General features: G+C 40.5%; 1 protein-coding gene across 7 annotated transcripts in view; it reads left to right on the top strand.

Moving 5' to 3' along the window:
• The first annotated feature begins 8021 nt into the window (after positions 1–8021).
• Positions 8022–20563, top strand: part of LOC139391116 (protein diaphanous homolog 2-like) — a 637381-nt gene continuing 624839 nt past the window's right edge. For 3 of the 7 annotated variants that reach the window (XM_071138654.1, XM_071138655.1, XM_071138650.1), the window contains exons 1-2: positions 8030–8061; positions 8728–9104. In XM_071138654.1, the coding sequence (XP_070994755.1) occupies positions 9021–9104 (84 nt within the window). In that variant the 5' untranslated portion in view covers positions 8030–8061; positions 8728–9020. Of the gene's footprint in view, positions 8062–8727; positions 9105–20563 lie in introns of all 7 variants that reach the window. The other 4 variants (XM_071138656.1, XM_071138651.1, XM_071138657.1 and 1 more) reach the window with 2 other exon arrangements.

Below are 20563 nucleotides of genomic sequence, written 5' to 3'. Positions count from 1 at the left end.
GTACAACGCTGTGTACTATTCCCTTCACAGAACAGCGCAAACTGTCTCTAACCGGAATAGAAAGAGGAGTGGGAGGCCCCGGTGCACATCTGAGCAAGAGGACAAGTACACAAGAGTGTCTAGTTTGAGAAACAGACAAGTCCTCAACTAGCAGCTTCATTAAATAGTACCCGCAAAACACCCGTCTCAACATCAACAGTGAAGAGGCGACTCCGGGATGCTGGTCTTCTATCATCCTTGCTGATGACCAGCATACCCATAACATGATGCAGCCACCACCATGCTTGAAAATATGAAGTGGTACTCAGTGATGTGTTATGTTGGATTTGCCCCAAACATGATGCTTTGTATTCAGGACATAATTTCTTTTAGACATTTTCTGCAGTTTTACTTTAGTGCCTAATTGCAAACAGTATGCATGTTTTGGAATAGTTTTATTCTGTATAGGCTTCCTTTTCATTCTGTCAAGTAGGTTAGTATTATGGAGTAACTTAAATGTTGTTGATCCCATCCTCAGTTTTCTCCTTTGATAGCCATTAAACACTGTAACTGTTTTGAAGTCCCCATTGGCCTCATGGTGAAATTCCTGAGTGGTTTTATTCCTCTCCGGCAACTGAGTTAAGAACACCTGTACCTTATTAACTTCATCATGCTTAAAGGTAAATTAAATGTCTGCTATTTTTTAGATTTTTCCCCATCTACCAATATGTGCCCTTCTTTGCGAGGCATTGGAAAACCTCCTTGGTCTTTGTGGTTGAATCTGTGTTTGAAATTCACTGCTCACCTGAGGGACCTTACAATTATCTGGATGTGTGGGGTACAGAGATGCGGTAGTAATAAAAAAATCATGTTAAACACACTTGCACACAGTGAACCCATGCAAATAATATGACTTCTTAAGCAGATTTCGACTACTGAACTTAATTAGGCTTGCCATAAGAGGTTGAATACATATTGAATTAAGTCATTTCAGATTTTCATTTTTAATTCATTTCTAAAAACATAATTCAACTTTGACATTATGAGGTATTGTGTGTAGGCCAGTGACATAAAATCTTACTGTCATCAATTTTAAATTCAGGCTGTAAAACCACAACATTTTGAAAAAGTCAAGGGGTGTGAATACTTTCTAAATGCACGGCTTCTTGCTCAACAAGCTGTTAACAGTGTACTCTTTGTGTAATGTACACCACATATACAATGCCTTGAAAACGTTTTCAGACCCCTTGGATTCCTTTGACATTTTGTGGGATTAAAATTGATTTAATTGTAATTTTTTTTGTCAACAATCTACACAAATACTCATGTCAAAGTGGAAGAAAAATATGTATTTTTTAATTAAGATTTAAAAAAATGTATAACTAAAATAGTCGTTCCAGAAGTATTCAGACCCTTTGTTTATGCAAGCCTATGTTAGCTCAGAAGTAATTTGGCTTAACAAATCTCATAAGAAGTTACATGGACTGAATGATTAGCCCTTCCTCTGTCTCCCATACATACATCTGTATGGCACAGGAGGTTGGTGGCACCTTAATTGGGGAGGATGGGCTCATGGTAGTGCTGGATCGGAATAAGTGTAATGGAATTAAATGCATCAAACATGGTTTCCATGTGTTTGACTCCATTCGCTCCGTTCCAGCCATTATTATGAGCCGTTCTCCCCTCAGCAGCCTCCACTCCTGTACGGTCCTTCAGGCAAAGTATTGAATTTCATGCACAGATTAAACTACAAAGACCAGGGAGCTTTTCGAAAGCCTCAAAAAGAGGTGCAGCAGGTAGATGTGTACCAATAAAAAAATCCAACATTGAATATCTTGCCAAGTTGCCAAGTTACAGTTGTGAATTATCTGCTTCAAAATACATGGCAAGGCTTGAAAATTGCTGTCTAGCCATGATCGCCAACATCTTGACAGAGCTTTAAGAATTTTGAAAAGAATAATGGGCAAATATTGGACAATCCAGGTATGCAAAGCTCTTATAGACTTACCCTCGAAGACTCACAGTTTAAATCGATGCCAAAGATGTTTCTAACATGTATTGACTCAGGAAGCTGAAAACTTATGCAATGGCTATTTTAGTTCTTGAATTGATATTTATCTTTAAATGTAAGGTTTCTTTTACTTTGACATTAGAGTATTTTGTGTAGATTGTGGACAAAAAAAAATAAAAACACATTTTAATCCCACTTTGTAAAACAATAAAATGTAAAGAAATCCAAGGGTCTGACTACTTTTGCATGATTCTGATATGATTCTGCATGCGTATCATGTAGTCTATTGAATCAAATTGGAGTTAAAGATACAGTAGCTCCTTTCTATAGTTTGTTCAAGCCTGGAAACCAAAGGGCAGAGCATTCTCACACCAGTATTTCACTCTGACCACAGAGTGCTGCAGCACCTCTTAGAATGTCAAAATCTGTGATTCAGCGGTTAAATTTATCAACTTGTTTTTGATTTAAACTTTCCATTGAAATAACTTGGTGTGATATGAGTACAGTTGAGACAGATGGTGAAATAAAATGACCTAGTACAGTGCTTTGGGACAGCTGCGGCCCAAAACCCCATTATAGTACTGTAGATATTTACAGGTAATGTCTTTATTTGTGAATGGGAGATTATGTATTCTAGAGAAACACACAACCATTGAATGGCCACTAAAGAAACGTTGTGTTCCTATTTGAAAGTCTCTGAATTTCAGAGCGTCTAGTCCACTCTTTCTTTCATTTCCAATTCGTATTTCATGTTAAATTGTACATTGTTTGATCACAGGCTAAATCGAAGTTTTAAAACTGCAGGATTAATCACTAATCCCAAAAAGTTATAGCTTGATATAGTTACAATTATTGACTCGGGGTTAATATTTATCTAACCAGGAAATTATATTAATTTGTAAAAATGTCTAACATTTTCTTTTCACTTCGAATTTATTATAGATTATTTGTGTTGAACAGTCACAAAAAAATCCCTATTAAATTCATTTTAATTCCAGGTTGTAACACAAACATTTGGACAAAGTGAATGCTGCATATTACGCTTACCAGGGAATTTCAGTTTTTCATTTTGAATTCATTTGTAGCATGTTATAGAATTTAGTCTTCACTTTGACACAACGGGATTTTTGTGTAGAACAATGATGAAGGTTGTAACACAACAACATGTGGAAAGTCCGTGCAAGAGTGCTAATTAACACTGGCTCTCTATTTATTGGTTCTGTATACAGTACACACACTTAGACTACTAAACTAAATATACTAGGCAAATGCAAATGTAAACTTAATCTGCATACGTACTGAAGAGTAAATAATTGAACAACATACAGTATAACCACACTAGACTACTGACCCATTCCAAGCCCCAGTGTGTGATTAGCAGCCTGGCTGAACTCTGGACAGACAGAGGTGTCTTCAAAAAAGCCTGGAGGTTAAGTGGACAACTGGACACGGGTCATTCATCTTCCACGGTCAGGACTTTGAGTGACAGGAGTGCCTGTGCTCCATTCATTCCAAACCGTCTGTCCCATCCCGTCAGTCTTGGAAATCCTACTTGGAGCAGGCCCATATGGCTGCTCACACAGTGTATGCTAGTTGTTTAGAAGTTAGCCAAAATCCTGGTTTCAACTAAGCTTTATTTAAAATTCAAATAGAATAAATGTTTCTCTATTGTAGCACCAGGGAAGTAAACCTGGGTTGCTGGCATGAAAGGTTAACCCAATTGATGGGAATTGTAACGTGGTTTATTTAGTGAGGATCGCTACACTGTCCCCTCTGAACGGTAAGGCAGGTCTCCATGTGTAGACCTATCGCAGCCCCAGCGGTGCATTCTCAATGGCCTCATGACCACCATCCCACTTCTGACACCAATATAGTGAATGGAGGGATAGGGAAGTGAACCTGGGTTTTTGGCATGAAAGGCAGATACTCTACGCATTGCACCAATAGTGTTAACCCATATGGTGGAAATTGTAATGTGGCTCATATAGCGAAGATCGCATAGAAATTATAGAAAAGTGGTACTTGGATCACGTCTACAGTGCTGCTCATTGCTCACACAGTGAATGGTAGTTACTTTCAATTGAAAAAAGTTTTTTTAAATAATTCAGGGTATAAAATTATATTCCTTTTATCTCATTATAAACATAGTTACTGAAGATACAATGGAAAATACACTTGGTCTATCCTTTTTTTTCAAACTCTGATTGGTAAACACTCAATAACCAATATTTAGCAATACCCATGCATCTTCAGTAAGATTGTGTACACAGTCTAATCTTCCTGATGCTTACACACCACCACACAGATGTAATTGTTGGAAAAGCTCACTGCTTTACATTTCTGGTCTATTTAGGCCTGCTACTTAAACACAATGTGTATTTAATTGAAATGAAGACCAAGTACACATCCTTAAAGACGTCCTCCAGTGATATTTTTATTAGATTTTTTACTGGACCACCTATTGAAATGTGCCTTTTTAAGTAAATCGGGTGTCAAATGAGGTGAAAAGGAGACTGGAGTGCCACTTTAAAGAAACTTGAAACTGGGAGAGATCTGTCTATGTGATCAGTCTATGCTAGCTGTTGGCCAAAATCCCTGACAACACCAACAAAGGCTTACAGTGTAAGCAATTAAATATGATAATGAGCTTAGTGTACACACACTCTTTCTAAACAATGGGAGTCTGATCTGTCACCCACCCCAGAGTGTCTGCCTATCTGCTAGTGATGGTGTCGTCCCCTCCCACACAGGCTAACAGCTGGGACAGCAACAGTTAGGGCGGAAGAGGCAGCGTTGGTAGCTTCCTGCCCAAGTCCTGCCCCTGGATTCAGGCGAGAGAATTGGACCTTCAGCCCTGGGAAATGTTCAATAAGTCAGTCTTCTTTAATCATTCTTCTTATTGGATAGGATCAGATGGTTCCCTCCTTGTGTCTCTCTATTTTAAAACGTTTCCACCCACTGAACAAGACCCTGGTGTACAAACAGAGCAGGCTTATCACACCAAGAACATCCAGATGGTGCCCTGTGCATACCGCCCCCCCAACACACACACACACATACAAAAAACAAAACAATAATAATGCTGGTGAACACAAGGGCACTCATTCTAGAAACAGCAGTGGGCCTACTTTGGCTCTTGCACAGTTCTTCAAAAGGGGACCACCACACATTTTGTGAATAGAACACATAGTGCCGACTTGAGTCTATATTTGCCTGTGTTGTATTTTGATTGACGAACTTACAACTTGTCTGTCCTCCAGGACATCAATAGTTTAAAAAAATGTCATTACATTCCCAGTGGGTCAGAAGTTTACATACACTCAATTAGTATTTGGTAGCATTACCTTCAAATTGTTTAACTTGGGTCAAACGTTTCGGGTAGCCTTCCATAAGCCTCCCACAATAAGTTGGGTGAATTTTGTCCCATTCCTCCTGACAGAGCTGGTGTAACCGAGTCAGGCTTGTAGGCCTCCTTGCTCACACACGCTTTTTCAGTTCTGCCCACAAATGTTCTATGGGATTGAGGTCAGGGCTTTGTGATGGCCACTCCAATATCTTGACTTTGTTGTCCTAAAGCCATTTTGCCACAACTTTTGAAGAATTCTTGGGGTCATTGTCCATTTGGAAGACCCATTTGCGAACAAGCATTAACTTCCTTAACTAACTGGTGTCTTGAGATGTTGCTTCAATATATCCACATACTTTTCCATTCCTCGTGATGCCATCTATTTTGTGAAGTGCACCAGTCCCTCCTGCAGCAAAGCACCCCCACAACATGATGCTGCCACCCCTGTGCTTCACAGTTGGGATGCTGTTCTTCGGCTTGCAAGCCTCCCCCTTTTCCTCCAAACATAACGATAGTCATTATGGCCAAACAGCTCTATTTTTGTTTCATCAGACCAGAGGACATTTCTCCAAAAAGTATGATCTTTGTCCCCATGTGCAGTTGCAAACCGTAGTCTGTCTTTTTATGGGGGTTTTGGAGCAGTGGCATCTTCCTTGCTGAGCGGCCTTTCAGGTCATGTCGCTATAGGACTTGTTTTACTTTGGATATAGATACATTTGTACCTGTTTCCTCCAGCATCTTCACAAGGTCTTTTGCTGTTGTTCTGGTATTGATTTGCACTTTCGCACCAAAGTATGTTAATCTCTAGGAGACAGAATGCATCTCCTTCTTGAGCGGTATGACGGCTGCGTGGTCCCATGGTGTTTATAATTGAGACCATTGTTTGTACAGATGAACGTGGTACCTTCAGGCATTTGGAAATTGCTCCCAAGGAACCAGACTTCTGGAGGTCTACAATCTTTTTTCTGAGGTCTTGGCTGATTTATTTAGATTTTCCCATGATGTCAAGCAAAGAGGCACTGAGTTTGAAGGTAGGCCTTGAAATACATCCACAGGTACACCGCCAATTGACTCAAATTATGTCAATTATCCTGTCAGAAGCTTCTAAAGCCATGACATAATTTTCTGGAATTTTCCATGCTGTTTTAAGGCACAGTCAACTTAGTGTATGTAAACTTCTGACCCACTGGAATTGTGATACAATGAATTACAAGTGAAATAATCTCTCTGTAAACAACTGTTAACAAAAATGACATGTGTCATGCACAAAGTAGATGTCCTAACCGACTTGCCAAAAATATAGTTTGTTAACAAGAAATTTGTGGAGTGGTTGAAATCGAGTTTTAATGACTCCAACCTAAGTTAATTTAAACTTACGACATCAACTGTACATTGACATTGAACACTGGTCACTTTCATAATGTTTACATAATGTTTTACCACTGTGTCTGTACTGTATTCTAGTCATGGCTCATCCTACTGTACACACCTTTTCTATTCATATTCTGCCCACAATGTCTGTACAGTACACACCATTCACATACATATTTATATTCTGGACATTGCTCATTCTGTTATCTCTTAATTGCTTGTTCCTTTTTTTGTCTTCTTTTGAATTTTGTGTATTGCTGTGTTGTTGGAGCTTCTTCTTCTTATTATTATTTAACTAGGCACGCCAGTTAAGAACAAATTCTTATTTACAATGACGGCCTACCCCCGACAAAACTGGACGACCCTGGGCCAATTGTGCACCGCCCTATGGGACTCCCAATCACAGCCGGATGTGATGCAGCCTGGATTTCAACCACTGAAATGCAGTGCCTTAGACCGCTACACCACTCGGGAGCCCCAGTGATAGAAACATAAGCATTTCGCTGCAGCTCTGAAATGCAAAACTTTGTACACAACAAGTTGATTTGTGCCCCTATTTAAATATACATGCATTTCCAATACATTTGAACTCATCTCAAAGTAACAGCCACACAACCATTCAATTTGCTTCCATCGTGTGTGTACTCTGTTGTAAATCAATGACTGGATGATTCAGAATGGCACATCAATAGATGTCTGTGGGAAAATGGCACCTGCAGTCTGTGGCCTGTGGGGGACAGTTTTCTGCTCCAGTAACTGTATTCCTGTAAGGCAGACCATGCATGATCGCGATACTTTAAAATTTCCTGTCATGGGACAAAATAAGTCTGACTGTCATCAGACTTTTAAATATGAAATATCTCATGTATTCAAACATGCAAATCCAGCTATAGTTGTGATCCCAAATTAGGTTACAAAAAATTGAGTTAGTGGAGTAGAGTTTGATTTCTATTGGATCAGTCTAAAATATTATTTCATAGTTTGCCTCCATTTGTAGTTTAGCTATATCAAATATAAGCAACCTATTGTGTTCGGTTCGCGCTTTCGCGCTATCCGTCTCTCACAAACATGCCACGATGAACAGAAACGTACACACTCGCTTGCTGGATTTCCTTATGTCCGCTGCGAGCCTTGTATGATTTAAACCCTATCCAGTCGCTGTGAAATCAGTCTGACCTCTCAATTTCAACAATAGTCTCCTCCTCGTTGACGCCAGCAACCGCGACCCCTCGAGTGATCGCTGATGTGACCAATGGCTGACGGAATCCTTGCTTCCTCACATGGCCCGTGGGCGAATCGGAATGTTCGGTGAGCAGAACTACAGTGGGCCTGGCTCTCATGTTTGGTTGAAATGGTAAGCTTGGGATGATATTTTGTGAGTTCTCTTTGACAGATTTATTTAATTGTTACATTGTTTACATATTTTAAGCGACTGCAGCAAGTCAATTAAGTTTATTGGAGCTATTCAGGTCAAATAAAATGTATTTGCTCCCCGTTTTGTAAGGCATTTCTAAAGTAAGCGCTTAGGCAGCAACGGTGGTTTTCCTATCCTATAAAATGTTTGATATTTCAAATACATTTCATTAATATTTTGGATTTGTTGGCAGTAATGTTGCATGTTTACAATGTGTCTTGACAGTGTAAACTCTCCATATAATCATAGTAACACTGCTACATTTGTATTAGGTTGTTACATTGTTAATATCCATGCTACATAGTCAGCTACTAAGTTTGTTTTGTGTAACAGTAATGCATTTATTTAACTGTATTCCACGCAAGCAAATGGCAACATCTTGTTTCTTCTTAAAACAAACCGTTGACTGGCTGTTTTTAACACATTGATGTACGGTATTACGATGTACGCTATTCACAGCAAAGGTACCTGCATAATAAGTAGGTTATTCCTGAAAGCAGGTGTCAACATGGAGCGGTACAGTGATTTTAGATAAACATTTGTGCACCACAGGTGAGAACGATTGCCATTGACATTCTAAAATATAATTTGTTCTTTTTGCGCCAGATTTCTCTGCGGTTTGGACTGAGACCGTTGCTACTGTGATAAAGGGACATCTGGATGGATACAGGGCTACCCTGCCACACCTTTCTTCGTCAAGCAAAAGTGTTTTACTTCTCAGCTGGATACAATTATAAGAACAAACTTTGGAATACTTTTACCAACATTTTTATTTGAAGCCAACTTGAATGGCATGGGCTTTGAGGAAACCTAACTGGTATTTTTGAAAGTGTTCACAAGAGTGGTGGAGTTTACTTTTGAGGAGTCTTCTGAAGTCTGTACAGGAACTAAATCTCAAAATGGATCAAGCAAGTGGTGGAGAGGATCCTAATAAACCTAATAAAAAGAAAGAAAAAGAGGATGAAAGTAAAAACAAAAAACTGGTAGGTATTTTCTGAGTTTTTTTGAGCCAACTTCCTTTGAAAAGTTAATCTGAACTGTGTCCTGGTATTTGACGTTCAAGGGTTAACTGATATACAGACTTCCCATTGCAATATAATGTCATTTTGACTAAGTTACGTAAATTGTTACATAGTTTTCGCATGCTAGTTATGAGTGAATCAGTTTTACAACTCATAAGTTCGGGTGTTGAAAGCCATGCAAAGGAATTTATGTGCATGCCCCATTTACTGTTTTGCATTAGACCTTTTTAATCAGTCACCTTAATTGTATGCCCGTGTGTTAAAGTCAATCCATCACAACAGTTTATGAACTAACCCGACTGCTCACGCTAGTAACCCTGGGGAGTTGACTATATCACATGTCATGCACTGCGTCCCTGTGGTGCAAGACACGCTTAAAAATATATATTGATGGGCTGGCAGCCCCAAATGGGAATCGTATTACTATTTAATGTAATAGTCATATTTTAGCCTAGATGGCTGCTCGTATTTCACTTAAGTTACTTTTGAAAACCCTATGCTTTTTGATCTAAGTCTTTCCTACAAGTACCAGGTGAGGCCTTTGATATGGTCTCCATTACAGTTGATAGTTTGAACCTCAAAGCATTCATTTTGCAGAGACGGTTTAAGTGGAAAGGTCAGCAACTTGCTGACCATGAGGGCAGAACAAGTCCTTGTGGTTTGCAGAGCAGTCTTTTGTGCTGCGCATGAGTGTCAGCATTATAGATAAAACCTGAACCAAACTAAACGGTATTATCAGCACTATGACATGAACAACCACCAAGCAACAGTGCATAGGCTAGGCAGCTAAGTTACTTGTTGATAATAACTGATAGCTTGTATCTAACAGACTTTATTTCATTCTTCAATTCAGCTGTGGAGTCTCCCTATCGGCCTAGTCTGATAGTGTCTAGCGTTGTTTAGTTACCCCTACACTGGTTGATATACACTCAGTGTCCCGTTTATTAGGTACACCCATTTAGTACTGGGTTGGACACCCCTTTGCCTCCAGAACAGCCTGAATTCTTTGGGGCATGGAAACATTGCTCAAGGGACCTAACGTGTGCCAGGAAAACATTCCCCACACCATTACAGGAACCAGGATTCATCGGACCAGGCAATGTTTTTCCACTCCTCAATTTCCCAGTGTTGTTGATCGGGGGCTCACTGGAGCTGCTTCTTTTTTGTTTTTAGCTGATAGGAGTGGGACCCGGCATTCCGATATGCCGTTCTGCACACCACCACTGCGTTGTTATTTACCTGTTTGTGCCTGCCTGTTAGTTTGCACGATTCTTGCCATTCTCCTTCGACCTCTCATCAACTAACTGTTTTTGGCCACAGGACTGCTGCTGACTGACTTTTTTCGCACCATTCTCTGTAAATCCTAGACCCTGTTGTGTGTGAAAAGCCCAGGATGCCGTCCGTTTCTGGCTCGCACTCGTTTTGCCCATTCAATTGAACAGTAACTGAATGCCTCGATGCCTGTCTGTCCTGCTTTATTTTGCAAGCCATGGTCACTTGACTCACTCACTGTCTGTAGGAGCGAACCTGATGGTGTACCTAATAAATTGGCCACTAAGTGTAACACTGGTTGATATAGGAGGTGTATAGTTGTGATCGTAGGGTCTCTAGGGTCTATTGAGCTATTACTGCCCAGAGCACCTCATCTCTTTTTTATTTTTTATTTTACCCCTTTTTCTCCCCAATTTCGTAGTGTCCAATTGTTGTAGTAGCTACTAGCTACTCATCGCTACAACTCCCGTACGGGCTCGGGAGAGACAAAGGTTGAAATGAAAGTCATGCGTCCTCCGATACACAACCCAACCTAGCCGCACTGCTTCTTAACACAGCGCGCATCCAACCCGGATCGCCACAGGAGTCGCTGGTGTGCGATGAGACAAGGACATCCCTACCGACCAAGCCCTCCCTAACCCGGACGACGCTAGGCCAATTGTGCGTCGCCCAACGGACCTCCCTGTCGCGGCCGGTTACGACAGAGCCTGGGCGCGAACCCAGGGTCTCTGATGGCACAGCTGGCGTTGCAGTACAGCACCCTTAATTAACCACTGCGCCACCCGGAAGGCCTAGCACCTCATCTCTTGCCTGAAATTTAAGTGGGGTATACATCATTATTCGTATTTCACAAACTACTTTGACTGAATTAACTTCAACAAAATTTTCCCCAAAATAAACCATGTTCAGTAATAAATTAGTCACCATCTCAGGATTTTTTTTAAGGTGGACTCTTCCCATGTCTTAATTACAACACTGAAGGGATGTGGTCTCTCTTCAGTGTGGTCATCATAATGACCGCTCCACTCACCCTGTGGTAAACTAAAACTGGTTGGAAAGATGGGCTGTAAAAGAAGCAGGTTACAAACAGCGGCAGAAACGCAAAGGGAGGGAAAGTGGAAATTCTACATGGGAACACAGCCGCATATTTGCCTCTGCCGCTTGAATCGAAAAAAGTTAAGCTTTTGCCACTTGCCGCCACAGGGCTTTCTGTGCCACCAGAGTTGTCAATCAACTGCGGTACAGTGGACTGTTCTTGCCCTGCTGTTTGTAAGCTCCTTGAGCAAAAGTCAAAGAAGGCAAAGTTGCCTCCTCTGCTCAACCAGGATGTAGTCATACAGTTGAGCTGATCACATGTCTTGACACTGCTCCATTTCCTATCACTGACTTACTATAGTGTAACCTGGGAAGGTTTCCTGTACAAGGCCAGCATGTTAAGTAGTTTTAAGTCTAGTATGACAGCGAGTTCATTCAGTTAATCTGTGGATCAAGAGAGATGATGAGTTATCCAGGACAATGCCCTAACCTTGGCCACCACTAAGGTAAAGAAGATTATCCGTTTAGCCTAAAATTAAAGAGCAGGATGGCTATCTGGCCGACTTTATGACTTGTTTACCAAATATGTCCTTCCAATTTTTACTCAACTATGTCCTGACTGCGATGGGCAGGACTCTTCTGTCTTGAGCAAACCTCTCGTTGCCTCAAGCTAAGACTCTAGACCAGAGGAGCAGCCACACAGAGCTCTGTGTATAATAAATAAATAAATAGCTAGTTACATATCGGGATATTCTTTTTGATGATATTATTGTATTGCATCGCTTTGACAATATTGCAATATTCTTTTTGCACTAGTTGGCTGTACCTGTACCAAAACTCCCATATTTTTTCTTCATAGCGAGTTTTCCATCTTTTTAAAAAAATAGGGTGCCAATTTGTTTTCAGCACTTTTTTTGTTTTCTCATGGCTCTCTCTTGTCCCTTTGCTGGTGAGCAATATGTTCGAATATGTTCGAATCATCGAATCGCAATAAAATTACATTATCAAATCGCAATACATATCGTATTGGCACCTAAGTATTGTGATATTGTATCGCGAGGTCTCTAGCAATTCCCAGCCCAAGAATGACTGTGACGAGAAGTACTAACAAAACAAATAAATAATTCCTCTAGCTCTTGGGTTGCAGGCAGTGGGGAGGGGTTGGAATGGGGTGCAATGCTGGAGGCACAAAACTTGTAATCTCTGGTATGTGTTCCAGCAGGGTTAACTAACGTAAATAGAATGGCTGTGATTTCTAGCCAGCAGAAAACCCCTGTGTTTTGTAGACTGTAATGACATAGTAGGACTAGAACACCCATGGTCTCCCGAGAGGGTGCAGTTCATGTGGTATTTAAATGTTGTGGAAATGTAGAGCGTTACAACACCACCATATAACTCTTAAATGTCCTCCAGTTGCCCAGCCACTGCCTTCCCAGCCACTGCCTTCCATTCGTTGACACCACAGTCCGGTCTTTAGTGTTCTTAGGTGCTGCCTCACTACTGCCTTGCTGAATGCTGATGTCATCCCAGGACTCTCTCATTCGGTGAGCTCACTGCGCGCTACACAATCCTTAAGAGGTCTCAGGCATGTTCACTAGTGTTGCCTAATCCTCAACAGTGCAGCCAAGGCAAAGAGATGCAGGCCCGTGCTCGGGCTCTTGCTAACCCAGATGGCCTGAGAGTGGAGGGAGGAAGTCATCATTCATCCCTGGGTGGAGCCTTGATCTGACTTTTAGTTTTTCCCTCCTTTTTTTCTCCCCTCTTTGCACATGCATGCCTAATGCACGCAGGCTTATATACACGCCAAAATATTTCCCAACACTTTCCCTGACTTTGCCACCCTTGATTTCTTCCAGAGAAAGAGATTCAGAGATTGTCTGTGATCAGTGGGAATGTGTGTGGATCGAGGCCAGAATTTAGGGTTAGTGATGAGTCTGTGTTTTAAGGTGGATTAGAGGTGGAGGTTGTCATTTCAAAGCAGCGCCACTGAGAGTTGTGGTGGCAGGGCAGTATGATTCCCTTTAGCGTGGGTATCCTTTAGACTTCAGCGAAAGGCTCAGTCTGACCTGTTGAAAGCGACTCTGGTGAGGAGACAAACATTTGAAAGCTGTGTTTGTTTTATTGAGTCACCGGCAGGATAACGTCACAACAACACTATCTGGGCTCTGGTTTGTGATGTGGACACAAAATAACAGCCAAGGACATCAGGATAACACCTCAGATGATTTTAAGGTTAAGGCCACTTTTATCAGGTTGTCTGTCACAAATGTCATGTATGAGTCATTTTTGGTTGCCCCATGTTTGCAGTTATCAAAGTATAACCGCCAAGCACCTTTGACTTCTAACGGAATGAACAGAAGGAGTGAAGTCATTTTGAAGGAATTCAGGAGATCCGGTTATCCAGACCTAGAGCCCCCTCCTCTGCATTCCATAGTAAATTGTGACCTCAGAGAGAGAGAGAGCGAGAGAGAGCGAAGTGTGCCACCATATGTACCCCAAGATCCCTTGACAACTGGAGGATTATGTGGGTTATATTGTCTTAATAATGAAACAGAGTAAATGCTAAGCTGTATTTCAACTCGTTTAATGTAAGTGAATCTCAAATAAAGATTTTGATTCAGTTAACATACGTGAAAACCAATTTAAGGCCAATTTTAATTAACTGAGAGGCAGAAAAGCTTATTTACTCTACATTTCAGTGTGTAGTAGTCATACATATATTTGAATAGAGCTGCTCTCAAAGCATGTCAGCATAATAATAATGTTGACATTGAGATACTGACACGTTTTGTGACTGCTCTCTGACTTCATGTGTGAAGCGATTTAGGTGGTATGACTGATGACATGATTGTACAATACAGGGAAAAAAAAAAAAAAAACTTAATCTCCTCCAAATTTGGAGTTGGTTGATTTGTCAAATTCAAACTGTAGCCTAGCCCAGTGTTTGCCAACTCCAGTCTTCCAGTCTTAATCCTATTTCACATTTACAAGTGTGTAATTTATATGCATGTGAATTAGAAATGTTAAAAAAATGTGTGCTGTTGGGTGTATGCGAGGATTGGATTTGGAAACACTGGCCTAGCCCATATGTCATATAGATTATATTAATGATTAGACTTGCACAAATAAAATGTGTATGAATGTATGTCCTAACTTATTGCATAAATACCCTAGCTAGATTCCATGCCAAGGTTTATATGATAAATAGACAAGTGACATAAGAGATTATACAGTAGGGTGGAATAATAGACTGTCATTGTGGAGGGTTACTGGACCCCTTGATTCACCATGTTAATGGTTGCTCATAGCATTGGAGAACAAAATAGTGTATCTTTTGCCTAAATGAAATATTTTGGATGAGATTACATTTCTCAGGGGAGATATCCTATATTATTTTCACTGTTGTGGTTACATGGTTTCCGTTCATGTTCTGGAATTCTGTTGGGACTACTAGCTAAAGTTTCTCAGGCTGAAGATGGAAATCCATGATGTAGGTGTAAAATGTGTCATCTTGCCAAGTAAACAACATCAAGTAAACGACATCTTACATTGTAACCACACTAGCGTACCTCATGTGAACATTCATATGATCAGGTGACAGTATAGGCGTATGACTGCCAAATTCCTAGAATGCCATAGTCCTTTTCGCCAATGCTCTCTTTTAGCTATAGCAAAAGGATTAGTGTAGATCAGTATCTCAAAGGTCACACAGAGTTCACACACACACACACACACACACACACACACACACACACACACACACACACACACAGAGGAAGGGATTGTTATACCTCAGTGATTCCAATTTTGGCACGTTTTTAGGGGCTTTAGGGTGCACATCAGGTCACAGCTACATGTGTGAAGGTGGGGTGTGATACTTCCATAAAAAAATACTGAAAGAAAGAATAGGCCTAGTTCAAACACGGCTAATATGCTAACATGCCATGGCCACCAAAGAGTGATACAACACAACAGTACAAGGTCTACTGTATACAGAAGCCTACCATATCAATAGTAGTGGATGCCTACATTTCAATGACTCAGTGGTGCTGTGGTGTTACTGTTGTGGTAAAACTAATTTGGCTGATAGAGGTAGATAGAATAATTTATATCTGATACTGCTATGTCATTTTGTATGGTGTCCCTGGTGGCCTGGTCCTCAATTGTGGAGATAGTGGGTCTGTGTGAGAAGAGAACAACAGGAAATAAACCATGTGAGTTTTTCATGCCACTCAGGAAGTGGGAGAGAGGAAGTGGTGAAGAATGCTTTAGTCACGCTGGCTGTGGAAGAAACGGCTCCATCTGATCTGACATCACCCTGTCAGATATTTATACAGGCCTGTTCTTGGCAATTTCAACCTTGACGTGGTGTAAATTACTAGGGTTGGGTATTGTCAGGGACCTCATGATTACATTTTATCACGATACAGTACATTGGCAAGGACCCCCCCAACTCTAGTAAACTCCCAAATGAGTCGGTAAATAGTCAGTTCTTTCCACATGACTTCAATGTCTTGATGTTGAGGCGGGGCGGCAGGTAGCCTAGTGGTTAGAGCATTGGACTAGTAAATTAATGGTTACAAGATCGAATCCCTGAGCTGACAAGGTAAAAATTGGTCTTTCAGCCCCTGAACAAGGCAGTTAACCCACTGTTCCTAGGCCGTCAATGAAAATAAGAATTTGTTCTCAACTGACTTGCCTAGTTAAATAAAGGTTAAAAATAATACGAAAAGAGACTAAAGCATGAAACACACCAAGAAACTGCTGATAGTTACTTATCACAGTGGGAGGCCGTCCCTTATCTTGCTACAACAAAAGCGGTATCTGCTGCATGACGATCCGGTAGTGACGAACAAACCATTTCTACTTTTAAAATGGCAAAGGCATTTTCTCCGTACATCCACGGACGAACCAGTCAGACTTCATATGCAATGTTGGCTATGGGATGGTAGCTAGCTAAGTGCACAGACACAATGCACAAAACACTAAATACTTCCTTTACGCTAGTTAACCACTTTAGTTAGTATTGATATAATTATATCACAGTGGATTAGCTAGTTTACATGAAATAACTGCCTGTGTTAGCTGCCAAGTTATCTAGCTAGCTAAGGACACTGCACTATCTAGCTAAGTAGCTATGTTGTGCTTGCTAGTGAATATATGTAAACGTTAGCTAGCTAGCTAAACATTTGGATATGAAATAGGCACTGTCGGGATTGGGTTTATGGAGGGTGAATTACATTTCTTCTTCGGTATCTTGCTAAGTAGTTATCTAGCTGTGGCCCAGGGTTTCCATTTGCCGTATTTGGCCCCAAAAATAAATAAATAGGTTGCTGGCCAATTTGTCTGGGTAAAAAAAAAAAAAAAAGCTTTTTATTCATTGATGAAAATACCAGCCGATGTGCTCCAACTTTAAAGGCAAATATACACTACCGGTCAAAAGTTTTAGAACACCTACTCATTCAAGGTTTTTTCTTTATTTGTACTACTTTCTGCATTGTAGAATAATAGTTAAGACATCATGAAATAACACATAGACAACTATGAAATAACACATACAAAATCACATAGTAACCAAAAAAAGTGTTAAACAAATCAAAATAAATTTTAGATTCTTCAAAGTAGCCACCCTTTGCCTTGATGCCAGCTTTGCACACTCTTGGGATTCTCTCAACCAGCTTCACCTGGAATGATTTTCCAATAGTCTTGAAGCAGTTCCCATATATACTGAGCACTTGTTGGCTACTTTTCCTTCACTCTGCGGTCCAACTCATCACAAACCATCTCAAATAGCCCTTACACAGCCTGGAGGTGTGTTGGGCCGTTGTCTTTCTGAAAAACAAATGATAGTCGCAAACCAGATGGGATGGCGTATCGCTGCATAATGCTGTGGTAGCCATGCTGGTTAAGTGTGCCTTGAATTCTAAATAAATCACAAAGTGTCACCAGCAAAGCACCATCACACCACCTCCTCCATGCTTCACTGTGAGAACCACACATGCGGAGATCATCCATTCACCTACTCTACGTCTCACAAAGACACGCGGTTAGAACCAAAAATCTCAAATTTGGACTCATCAGACCAAAATACCACCTTCCACCAGTCCAATGTCCATTGCTTGTGTTTCTTGGCCCAAACAAGTCTCTTCTTATTATTGGTGTCCTTTAGTAGTGGTTTCTTTGCATCAATTTGACCATGAAGGCCTGAGTCTCCTCTGAACAGTTGTTGAGATGTGTCTGTTACTTGAACTCTGTGAAGCATTTATTTGAGCTGCAACCTGAGGTGCAGTTAACTCTAATGAACTTATCCTCTGCAGCAGAGGCATCTCTGGGTCTTCCTTTCCTGTGGCGGTCCTCATGAGAGCCAGTTTTGTCATAGCGCTTGATAGTTTTTACGATTGCGCTTGAAGAAACTTTCAAAGTTCTTGACATTTTCCGTTTTGACTGACCTTCATGTCTTAAAGTAATAATGGACTGTCATTTCTCTTTGCTTATTTGAGCTGTTCTTGCCATAATATTGACTTCTGTATACCACCCCTAACTTGTCACAACACAACTGATTGGCTCAAATGCATTAAGAAGGAAATACATTACACAAATGAACTTTTAACAAGACATGTTAATTGAAATTCCAGGTAACTATCTCATGAAGCTGGTTAAGAGAATTTCCAAGAGTGTGCAAAGCTGTCATCAAGGCAATGGGTGGCTACTTTGAAGAATCTCAAATATAAAATATATTTGGATTTGTTTAACATTTTTGAGTTACTATGTGTTATTTCATAGTTTTGATGTCTTCACTATTAATCAACAATGTAGAAAATAGTACAAATAAAGAAAAACCCTTGAATGAGTAGGTGTCCAAATGTTTGACTGGTACTGTATATACAGTGCATTCAGAAAGTATTCAGACCCCTTCCCTTTTTCCACATTTTGTTACATTACAGACTTATTTTAAAATTATTCTAAAACTGAAATACTTTATTTCCAAAGCATTCAGAACCTTTCCTATGAGACTCGCAATTGTGATTATGATAGGTCATAGGTCAGTCCCTATTGTTCACATGCATGCGATGCTTACATGTTTCACGTAAAGAGAGCAAGGGTTGAGGGATTACAGAATGTTTTTTCTAAGCAAATTTGGGATTTCGCTAACTAAATGGATGAAATTATGTTACAGGAACAGCACGGACAGTGCAATAAACACTTGCTGTGCTGTGGTGCCTTTTTCACTGCATTAGGGAGGAGAGTCAGACGACCTGCGTCAATCACACAGGCACTCGTCATCTTTCTTTTTTTTTACACATTGTGACCATCGGGCTCTTTCTTGAGTAATATCTGTGTCTTTATTATTTTATCAAACAGTTTGCTTAAAGCATCAGACAAGCTCAGTGCATATGTCGTTGGTTTTATATATGGAAAAATAAGTTTCAACATTTTGACCAATTGATTGGTCGAAAGAACAGGATGACTCTAAGTCGACCAAGGTTTGTTTTTGTCGGTGATGGCCCTAATCACGTGACACCATTATTCCTATGTGAAGACTCAATAGCGCATTGAAGCCAAATTAAGTCGGTTAAGATGGCGGCTCAAGGGTATATAACATGCACAGTTTGAGCTCAGTGATGTCCCCTCTCATTGAGTAACGCCTTCCACATTCTTGAGTTCGGTTAGGCGAGCCGAATGAGTGTGCTCGCATACTCCCGTAAAAGACCTTCGTTCGAAAAAATAAAAAAAAGCGTCAATCGTACTGTTTGTCCATCTTGAAACTCCATAGCCATCCACTTCCTCAAAATAGAAACTATGTGTTTGATATCATTCCACTAATTCCACTCCAGCCATTACCACGAGTCTGTCCTCCCCATTTAACATGCCACCAACCTCATGTGATGCACAAACTGTTCCAGATGGGAAGTATGTGGACGCCTTAACTCAAGTTGACGGCCAAATGGGGTACTGCAGGTTGCAATTAGGAGCTAAATTATAAATGAAGCTAAAAATACTTGTTTTGTGTGCGATTTTAAAATAATCTGCTCAAGGACATACATCTGGTGTTTTTATAACCAATTATTGGTACTATGATTGTCTTTTAAAACATGTTTTATTTACACAAAGATTGACCACGAAGATTGCCATTTTTCCATTCATTATAATCATAATGCAAGCAGTACCGCGGTCGTCCTTGAACTTCCATGGTTCAATGAGAGGGTGGTGGCAGTCATTCCTCCCCTGCTCTTTCCCCATCTACCACAGAGACAAGTGAAAGGGGGAGCCCCTCAGTCTAAACATTATCTGATGGATTTTATGAACAGGGCAAATGTCAGTGGAGTGCTCAGATTAATCTCGGCATGATCCTTTTATTATTTAACCTTTAACTAACTATGCAAGTAAGTTAAGAACAAATTCTTATTTTCAATGAATATGTCCACAATATTACTGTATATATACTTTTATACTGGGGTGTCTGCTGCCTTTCCATGTAATGAGTCTGTATCTGTTTCACACACACACACACACACACACACACACACACACACACACACACACCCTGTTAAGCGAACTCTAGGTCAGTACTTCAGTCTGTCAACAGAGACGGTCCCTTAGCAACATACAGTGCATTGTGGTTTTGTTTACTACTGAATAAGCTGTGTCCATATAAACCAGTGAGGCCAAAACTAAATGTGTAAACTGTGAACCACTATGTTCAAGCTGTTTGGTTTAACTAAGAAGAAAGTGCTACATACATTCTAGCAGGTTTTTGGATTCACACTCAACCCAATTCTGTGAACATGTCCCTGGGTAGAAGGATTCGTCACTTTCCACGCCCAGAATGGAAATCCAATAGTGAGGAATGCAGACGAACTGTGATTGCAGAGTGGAAGTGGAAGTGAACATTTGGAATACTAGAGGCTATGAAGGAGACTGGGAGAGCGGGAGCAGTGACACAAGGTTGTCAAGAATTGTTAGTAGCGGCACATGGCGATACAGTCATTAGTGCCAACAACACCAAGCACTCCTAGTTATCCTTTGTTGGTTATGAATTACAAGTAATTAAAGCAAAACCCTGATTTCCGTGTAAGCATGTCTCCATGCTGCTTTTTAGATGAACTCTGAAA

Source organism: Oncorhynchus clarkii, chromosome 31 (genome assembly GCF_045791955.1).
Source record: "Oncorhynchus clarkii lewisi isolate Uvic-CL-2024 chromosome 31, UVic_Ocla_1.0, whole genome shotgun sequence".
NCBI classification, from domain to species: Eukaryota; Metazoa; Chordata; class Actinopteri; order Salmoniformes; family Salmonidae; genus Oncorhynchus; species Oncorhynchus clarkii.
Note: the sequence above shows the minus strand (reverse complement) of the source record. Positions and strands in the feature narration are given on the sequence as shown.